This window comes from Stegastes partitus, unplaced genomic scaffold (assembly GCF_000690725.1).
Source record: "Stegastes partitus isolate 25-593 unplaced genomic scaffold, Stegastes_partitus-1.0.2 Scaffold1017, whole genome shotgun sequence".
NCBI lineage: Eukaryota > Metazoa > Chordata > Actinopteri > Pomacentridae > Stegastes > Stegastes partitus.
The window spans coordinates 188,066-198,287 of record NW_007578748.1 but is presented as its reverse complement, the minus strand read 5'-3'; the positions used below and the strand labels follow the sequence as shown (position 1 = coordinate 198,287).

At 41.5% G+C, this 10,222-nt stretch overlaps 1 protein-coding gene across 1 annotated transcript; it reads left to right on the top strand.

Annotated features, from left to right (window-relative positions):
• Positions 1-9,227: 9,227 nt before the first annotated feature.
• On the top strand, positions 9,228-10,222 carry nkx2.9 (NK2 transcription factor related, locus 9 (Drosophila)). Its single transcript, XM_008295055.1, has 2 exons — positions 9,228-9,387; positions 9,648-10,222. The coding sequence occupies exons 1-2, from the start codon at positions 9,228-9,230 to the stop codon at positions 10,220-10,222; spliced, it is 735 nt and encodes a 244-aa protein (XP_008293277.1).

Sequence of the window (10,222 nt, the reverse complement as noted above, 5' to 3'; positions counted from 1 at the left end):
TTTGTAATTATTTTAAAAATATATTTTAGTTTTTTAATATATTATTCTTATTCTTATTATTATTCTTCTTCTTCTTATTATTATTATTATTATTATTATTATTATTATTATTATGTGGCGCAGCAGTGCAGATTCTACTTTTATTTTATTCTTTGTCATCGTCACATCCATCCGTGTAAATTGGTTATTTCCTGCTGTCACTCCACTGTGCGTCAGTGGGCCTGAACTTCAACATTTCAAAACACATCTTCAATCAAGTCACAAGCGGCTCAAATGGTGACTGTAACGCTCCTGAACTGCTTCCTCTGTGGTGCAAGAGGAGAAAATAAAGTCAGATTTTCTTATCTGCAGCCTTCGGACGCAGCAGAGTCGCTCAGATTCTCTTTGGGGGAAGAAAAAAAAAACTGAAGAAGGAAAAAAAAATGTTCCCGGTTTAATGTTCCCAGTGAGATCCTGTGGGAAATCCAAAGTCACCACTAATGGGTTATTATGGGGACGCGCAGTGATTTCTTGCCTCACAGAGGGGCTGGAGGTCTGTCATCTCATACTAACTGTCCCCAAACTGACTGACATGTGCAATAAGATACACACGGTTTACAGTTATGTGTGTGTTGCTGCTTGGAAAAACGAGGCCTTGCAGTTTTGTCGCCCAAAAAAAGCGCCACTAATCCGGGTTTATTAAGGCGGAGAGAGAAGGGAAGCGCCTCCAGCTGCTTTGATACAAATCAGATAGGACTATATGGATGTTTCATGTGCGGAGGCTGCTGGGTTGTAGAGACACACCATCGCCTGGGCGCCTTTAAAATAACCCGCACTGATGACTCTAACCTTTGCAGCGGTGACACCATTAAAGCCTCTCTGCAGGTTAGCACTTCTCCCGGACTGGACTGGCCCGGTAACTTTAGTGCGGCCTTAATGAGGACGAACGCAGGTTAACGAGTCGTGTTTCAGAAGGGCCAGGCACCGGGTTCGAGCGGAGAGGGGACACAAAGAAACAATATTTACGACACTTTTACGCATACATCACTTTGACATCTGTTCGTCTGGCACCTGGCATCCATTAGTATTAAATATTTCATTCCGCCCTAATTTGGAGCCCCTCTTTGTCCCGGGACACTGAGAGAGAGGAGGAGAAAAAAATAAAAAAATATGGAGAGCTCTACCTTTAAACTGCGCCTTTTACGCAGCGCTTTGCTTGGTGCAGAAAAGTGCAAATGGGGTGTTGATACAGACCACACCGCCGCGTTGTGCGCCGCAGACGCGAGGAATCGTTGAGTCATACCTGGACTGCGCTTATATTAAATTTCCTCATCCATTCACATCCCCGCATGAGCACAGAAACATTCCTGCAATTAGTCAGGTTTGGGCACACGAGCGTCAGATTTTTTTTTTGCACGGTGTTATTAGATTACCGAGCAGAGCGAGTGTTCAATATCCTCACACACACAAACAGAGGTCAGATGTAGAATGTCAGGGGAGGACTTTGACAAAGTGCTGCAGGCCCTCTGATATTTTTTGTTATTGAATTTGGAGCCTGGCGCCGAGAAAATAAATGATTGGAAAATTAGGAATGATAGAAATTTGATTATTTCCCCTCCTGTTTGGAACTTGAAGTTAAATTGCGCGTAATTAGGTTCTTTGTCCTTAAACAAGAACATTTGACAGGATGAAATCCGCACCGAGGCCTCCTTGATGGTGAAAATGAGGTGTGGCGTTATTGTACAATTCTACATTTAATGAGTTAGTGGAATCCGAAGCAGCTCAGGTAGAGAGGAGCTGGTTGTGTTTGTGCTGCGGCCTAAATGAATAAAAGGTTTAAGCAGCAGAGAACTCAACCAGTCAGACACTCAGTTTAAATCTCTCCTCTTGTTCTTTGGTAACAGTCATTTTTTTAAACTAAAAACCAAACAACCTGACTGAAGCTCCTTTAGTCTCCCTGTGTGTCCCTGTTGGTCAGCAGAGGGTCACTGATGCTGCTGACTCGGTGCCAAAACACGCTTCAGCTGACTGTATTACAAAGACAGTGGCGCCATCTGGTGGACATTTAGAGGAGAATAAAGGGTTTTCATGCACTAAGAGACTACCAAACAGTATTTTACAAAACTATAAATGAAGCCTCTCCTCATTTTGATGAGCTCATATTTATTTCTCTGGATTGGCTGGTTTGTAAATGAATTTTGAGATTATTATCAGTAAAATGTCACACTAAGTCTTCTTTCCCCTTTTCTGTGTGTAATATTTTTTCTATTTTTTGTGTGACCACCCCTCCTGCTTTTATAGTCCGTCTTGTTTGAGCTACACTGTGAAAAAAAAAGAACATTTTAGTTTACTTTTTTTTCCTGTTATTAGTGATTTTCCCTGTTTATAGATATCTAGTAAAATCACAGAAACATGTATTAATTTACATGTTAACCCCTAGAAAGACGCCTGTCCACGTCCATAATCTGTATTTCTACAAAAGAGAATTTGTTCTTTTATATTTCACTGTAAAATTATACTTTAATCCTGTATTTAAATAATCAAATAAATAAATCATTATTTTACATATATCCCCTAGTATTTGAAAAAAATATATATAAATGAAAATAAATAAATAAATGGACTATATTCAGGACTGTAAAGTCATTTTCTTAACAATTATCTTGCAGAGTTTCCCCCAGTTTGTTAAATTACAGATATCTCATAAAATCCCAGAAAAAGTGTTATTTGACATAATTTAAAAAATATTTTTTTTTAAAGACTGTACAGAATGTCGAAATCAAAAACCAGCGTTTTAAAAATAGAAATTTTGTAATTTGCATTGTGTGGCCATAAAATTACAGTTCTGCTGTACGTAAATCAGCTTTTTTTTTAACTAATTATTTTACAGATATTTTCCATTATTTTGTTGAATGCTACACTGTCCTACTACATTTAACATCGTTGTTTTACTCCCTTGCTGCCAGACTTTCACCATTTTTTCACAGAACAGTTTCTCTTTATATAATGTGCATTCTTAACATGACTCTTTACATGTTAGTCAATCTAAACAAGCGGTTCTGCTATTTATCAAATAGATGACTGATCAATATCACACAGCCAACCAAACTGCCAGATCTGACACTGAGGACCTGTCCTATCTGTGGAGGTGACTGTAGGGATGTTATTGTGTTTAGAGGGGCTCTGAGCCGCGGCCACATTAACCCTCAGAGCTTTAATACAGACTCCAGAGAGCTGAACCCCAGCAGCAGTAGTCAGTGGTTGGTTAGAAAGAGGTGGAGGAGGGCTGATGTGAGGAGTGTGTCTCAGTTTTAATGTGTCCTGCAGAGGGCAACCAAGCATCACACAAGTCAGACGGTTTGGAGGCTCTAAAGATGGTGTTTGTGCTCAGAATCAAGGGGGTTGGGGTACAAGTGGCCCTCCGAACATACGACGAGTGTCTTTTCAGAAATAGAGACAGAAAAAAATGTATGTTTCTTTATGTTATTATACTTTACTGTAGTCTGACTGAAACAGGTAGAGCCTGGAAAGATAATGTCTTTAAGTTTAAATAGACTCAGTGGTTGAGAAACAGCTCCTGTGTTGGCTTCAAATACAGACAGCTGCTGTTTTACACTTTTTTCCTGCAAAGTAAAACAAATAAATGTCATATTTCAACCAATCAAGAGAGAATAAATAGTTATTAGTGTAGTTTTTATTGTGCACACATATGGACTGCACACAAAACGACACTGGAGTAGAACGCACGCCCAAAAGAGAATCCTACATTTCTACCAGGAAGGACAATCGCACTGACTTCTACATATTGTTAAAGTCTTGGTATATCGCAATGCTGACCTTTTCAAGAATTTGGTGAAAGGAATGTGAGAGGAAGGTTACATTTGCATGTTCAAACCACAAGAGGAAAACTTTAAGAAAACAGTGTCGATCAACGTTGGTCCTCTTGTACTAACCTCACACTGACCATCATCTGTGTTTCAGAGCTGCAGATCTTCTAAAGAAGCTGCTCCAAAGCATTTGCATGTAAGTAAACCTGCAGTTCAGATCATTTTGGTGACATTGCTGTAGCGTATGCAACACTATAAATATTGCAAATATCTAAGCAGCTCCATGTAGATATGGACTCAACTGTAAATATTGTTCACAGAGTTGTTGACTGTATTCTGTACGTGTCTGTTTTAAACAGCACCACAAGGTCACAGCCTTCTTCCATATATTAGTCAGATTAAGTTAATAATCTGTAAATATTCTGACGTCGTATTTCCTCATCATTGAGCGCTAACCCTTTATTGCATCCCGTATAGAACCGACATGGACTGTGGTGGCAGCCAGTCTGGAAACAATCCAGCTAAACAGTGAGTGCTGTTTCACTACTTTAACTAACATCCATCCATCCATCCATCCATCATCTATACACCACTTAATCCTCACTGGGGTCGCAGGGGGGCTGGAGTCTATCCCAGCTGACTGTTTCACTACTTTAACTAACTTGTTTATACTTTTAGATGTTGTGAGTTAAAGAGTTAGTACGTCATCATCCTTTACATGTCTAATTTGGTTGCACAACTGCACTTTAAGATCTCTGCCTCATTATTCATGACGTTTCCTCATTTTCTGATGTTTTTCTAAAGATGTGCCCTTCTGTAAAGTCTTAGTGTTGCTACACAGCCTGGAGAACAGTCACTTTGTATTTCACCGCACGAATAAAACCTTTGGATCTACAATCTACTGACTGATCACTGCTGGTGTGATTACTGTATTTGGTGATTAAGATCAACATTCAGTAGCATCGGGCTGCAGACGTAGAGCTTAGAAGAAACACAGAGGCTTTTTTTTCTTTCCTCACTTCAATAAAATGTGTTAATATGATAGTTAGTTGCCTGAAAACTTGAAACATTTACAACTTAATTTCAAAATTTGTACTTTGAATCAGAACTTTTCCTTCCTTTCACAAAAACCCCATCCACACACACACACACACACAGATTGGCCTGGCGTCCTAAAGCGCCGTATGAACAATCCTGACTTTCTGACACACTTTCACTGAGCAGCGACACACAGCTGCTGCACGGTCAAGCAGCCTCACAAGACTCCTGTTTACTGCAGAGAGAGAGTGATGCGGCTGCCAAGTCATTATCCCCCCCAGCAGCCCCTCTCCAAAATGCTAATGGTATTTACAGGAGAGGGAGAAGGGAGAGGATGTCGGCGGCAGGTGCAGCTGCCGGAGCGTGATGTTACACTGAGGCAACATATTGCCCCGAGGAGCAACAGAGGGGTCATTGTGCATCGGTGTTTAGGTGACGGATAATCAGTGGCGCTGGACTCAGATAAGCATCTCAGGGGTTTAACCGCTTTACTTACGAGGTCACTGTTTGAGCCTCTGTGTGGAGTTCGGTCTTGGACGGCAGAAGTAGATGGCAGAGGGCTGCAAGTCTGGTTGAACTGGGTTGGATTTACACAAGTATAGAGAGCAGAGCTTGTTTGATCTGTAGCTCATAAAGGTCAGGCCTCTACTGCTGGGATTTTCTAGCTTTTTGTTTTTTTAATCCATCTCGAGTCATCAGTAGAATTTGAAATACTAAAATGTTGAGCTACTGTCCTGGTTTTGCAGCGCTTTCCACAACTATAGATTCTGTTAAACACAAAGATTTTGAATAAAAAAAGAGAGAAAAAACAAACAAACAAACAAACAAACTTGAGGCTTGAGAAATTTTGTGAAATATAAATTGAGCTGCTTGATTTTTGAGCAACTTTTCTTCATTTAGATTTTTTATCTTAGTTTGAAGCTGGGTTCAGGAAACAGATGCTGCTGACCGGAGAGGTTTTAGGCGACTGTGTGGTGGCTGATTTCAGGATAAAGGCGTCAAAATACTGTAACTGGAAGAACAATTTGTGTATGACGTGTTTTTATACGCAACAACTTCTCTTGATTGTTTTACCTTCTTCGATCACATAAAGAAAAAATCACAATATATAGGAATATTTTTAAAATTTAAAACTTTAACTACTGGAGCTGCACTGTAAAACATTTGGGGGGGGAAAAATCTGGCAGCAAAAACATGTTAAAACCAGTGGCACACAATAACATTCAAAAGCTGTAAACACAGTGAAAATAACAGCAAAAATCTGTAAAATAACGATTCTTTTTAAGCTGATTTAAATGCCATAGTCACGCATTGCAAAAGAAGAAGTTACTATTTGTAAAAATTCAAATTTTTGATGTTGACATTATTTACAGTATTGGCCTGTTTTATTATTATTATTATCATCTTTTCTTTTTACAGTAAATAGATAAATGAATACATGTTATCTGTGATTTTACTAGATATTATCTATAATATAAAAAGGCAGAGGAAACCTGTACAAGCTAAAACCAAATAATCAATTAAAAAAATAATATTGTTCAAAAACCTAATACATAATTTTCTTTTGAGTAACTCTAAATACTAAATATCTGTAAAATAATTGTATTTCTGCTGATTAAAATCATGGAACAACTTTACAGTCAAAACATTATAAAAGAATACGTTTGTAACAATTCTATTTTTTGATGTGGACATTATTCCTGTTTTATTCACGTTAACGTGTAAATTATCACTTTTTTTCTTGTGATTTTATTAGCTATTGTCGGCAATTTATTGAAACAGGGGAAATCTGAAAGTTTCCTCTTTTACAGTGTAACTTTATCAGTAAAAAGGTCAGTTTCTAAACCACACTTGCTGCATGTTTGACCACGACTGCCTTCCAAACCTGCTCATAAAGTCTTTCTCTTGTGTATAAACTCAAGCATGAGTTGAGCACAAACAGCCGCTTACAGTCAAACTAAATAATTCTGCAAGCTGAGGCAAAACTCTATGCAAAGCGTGTGGGATAATGATAACTACAATTTTACATATAGTTTGGTTAATGACCAAATGTGACTTTCTGTTTGAATGCAGGCTGCAATGATATTTATTGAAGTCCCCTCTTATAGCTCTGCTCAACAAGTGTCAGTTCAGCTGCTGACTTCAGAACCATGTGAGAAAAATCTCCTTTTGGCTGAGGAGGGATTGGGAATGGAGAGCTGAACAACAGAGTAAATATTTGGCCGTGGAGAGCTCTTGGGAGCCGCAGAGGGCCCTCTCTGGCTGAAGCCCTGCGGGTGTTAAATAGATTAAGGGGGCTGCTGGGTCATTGTGGAAAGAGAAATTCCCGCTCTTTGGACATGACTTTTCTTTGCCTATGCGTGTTTCTGCTCTCCAATCGAGTGCCCTCTGCAAACTATCCACTCCTAACCTGCAGTACTGTAATCCTCTGCTGTTTGTCAACCACGAGGAGGGCCGCAGTGTACACAGGAGTACGAGAGGAGTCCATGTGTCGATGGCAAACACTTAAGAGCTGCTCGTTTGGGTTTAATGAATAAGCCATGCTGTGCGTAAAGTTCATAAAAAGGAGAAAACAGAGAGATAATGGGTCATTTCTGAGTATTTTGGCTAAAAAAAAAATTAAAGGTCACCGCCTTTGTTGAACTCTGAAAATCTAAAAGGAGTTTAATACGTCCTGAATTACGCATGTAATATTGCTCCGGGCTATAGACTTGGCGGCAGTAGACGCAGAGCAGTAGATAGTGTCCCAGATCCTATTCAGCTCCATTCAAAACCATGACAACACGGAACAAGCTCGGATTTATCCTGCAAAGTTAAAGGACATTGTGCCGGGGCGTCAATCAGGCATTATTGCGGGACTGAACAAATGCAAAATCTTGACTGGAACAAATGCTTCCAACGGGTCTCGGACGCGGGGCTACATTTTCCCCCTTTGTTCCCCTTCTCTGGCTGGCATGTATTTGTGTTCCCCCTCGTCCGACCACCCAGGACGAACTGGGGAGGCAGGTCCAACACCAGCAACACCAGCAGCGGCAGCAGCAGCAGCACTCCTCAGGCACCTCGCTGAAGTGGATGAGGGTCGATATCAATATCAAATACTTAGAGGGAGAGAAAAAAAAGAAGAAGACAGAAACCCAGCCCCCACATAAGGCTGGATTCACGCTTTGCATTTAATGCGTTTTTTATGCGACCAAAAGAGCCAAACATCAGCGCGTAAAGGCGTCGTGATTGGGCCACTTTAACACGAGGGGATCCAATTTTTTTAGCAGTAATTTAAAAGAGGAAAAATAAAGAAAACTAATGCATCCTGGGTCCTTTAAGCTGTGCGCGCTTGCAGAATGATGGATTATTGATAATTTGTCTTGATTACCAATTAATAAAATCTTGTCAGCAGCAATAAATCACTGCTGCAATTCATCAGAAACTCTCCCCAAGCTGGTTTGGATGGATGAGCTGTGCAAAGATTTATATTGTGCAATTAATTTACCCCTCAGAAAACAATCTATATGAAAATTAATAGGCCATATAGGAAAGGAACTACGTAGTTATGTTTTTAAATATTTGTTAGCAGTTCTTCTTTAAAGACAGATTTTGTATCATTACAGCAGGATTTTACTTTATTGTCTTTTTTTTCTTGACTTATTTGCTTGCAACTATTATTGCGGGTTAGAAATCACATATTAAACTTAAAATTTCCCGTTTTAAAATACTCATAAATCATCCAGAAAAGTAAAAAAGCTCGTAGCCTTCTCAGAACACGTCTTTGGGAATCCCTCCGCCGTCCATAAAACTTCTCACGCCCGCAGTTTACGCGCCTCTAATGGGAGTATTAGTTAAACCAACTCGCAGGCATCAACGCTAATTGCTCACTTTGTATGCAAATATTGGACACGTTTGTTTGGTGCGAGAGGAGGGAGGAGGGTGAGGAGGGGAGGAGTGTTGGTGAGGGGGGAGAGTTTGATGATGGGACGGGCTCTGTTGTCAGCTGCCACCCAAGACGTGATTCAGCTCCAACAATTACCATTATCTGTTTCCCAGTTTGACGATACGGGACGAATCTGTAATGATGACGAGTGTTTCCTTCGCTCATTGTTGAGGTTTTTTTTTTCCTCTCTCGATCCACACCTAACTATCATTGGGTGACGGCACTCCAGCTATTCAGGTACTCAGCGGAGGAGGAGGCTTTATAAGCGGAGGAGTGTTTGCAGCTTATGGAGTGCTGTTTGTGTAAACACTGAGTGCGCACACACACACACTGGTGTTTGGACAGTGCGTAAAGAGGATCCTGCGCGGCTTTTTTTTCTTTTTCTTCTTCCTTTTTCTGGGGATAGATTTACTTCGAGTGTTTGCTTCTTTTTTTCCGGGATTGCACGCAAGGACGTCATGGCTGCACCGACCAAGTTCAGTTTTTCCGTCAGGAGCATCCTGGATTTGCCGGAGCGAGATGCGGAGGCAGCACCACGGTCCTCCCCGGTTTACTCCTCCTGCTCGTCCAGCTCGCCCTACACCTCCTGGATCGAGTGCGACCGGAGCCCCTGCATGTGTAAGTTCACATTTGAAGCAAAGATGCTGACTTTTGCGAATACTTCTGCTCCGAAAACGAAGATTTAGACATCTTTAAACTGCAATAGATTTTTAAAAGCCTTAATATGACGTTTTGATTTGACTAAGAAGCTACAAAAAATAAACTCATAAACTTTAGGAAAGTCATGATGGATGGGTGGATAGATCGATGCGTAAAGTGCACCATTTTCCAACAGTATTTATTCTAAGCTGGACCTGTTCTTGCGTTTCTTTCCGCAGCCTCCGATGAGGGCAGTTTCGAGGCCTCCCCAGACTCCACCAAGCCGGATGACTCGTCCCTGGACTCGGAGCCAGAAAGAACCAAAAAGAGCAAGAAGCGTCGAGTTTTGTTCTCCAAGGCCCAAACCCTGGAGCTGGAGAGGCGCTTCCGCCAGCAGCGCTACCTGTCCGGCCCGGAGAGGGAGCAGCTGGCCCGCCTCCTCAGCCTGACTCCCACGCAGGTGAAGATCTGGTTCCAGAACCACCGCTACAAGATGAAGCGAGGCCGAGCGGAGGGAGCGCTGCAGGACGTGGAAATAGCGCAGCCTCCGCCGCTGCTGCGCAGGGTCGTTGTTCCGATCCTGGTCCGGGACGGGAAACCTTTTCACACCTGCTTACTTGACACGGAGAAAGTGAGCTGTTTACCTCCATCCTCTCAGGCGGTGCCCTTCCCTTTAGCCTACCCGTCTCTGCAGCATCCCTCCGCGGTCGCTCTCCCTCCGAGGTACCACCAGCACTTTCCAGCCGCGGCGGCCTCCAGATTCGCCTGGAGAGACTTTTGGAGCGACTCGGTCCCGTTTAATTCCTTCAAGTGA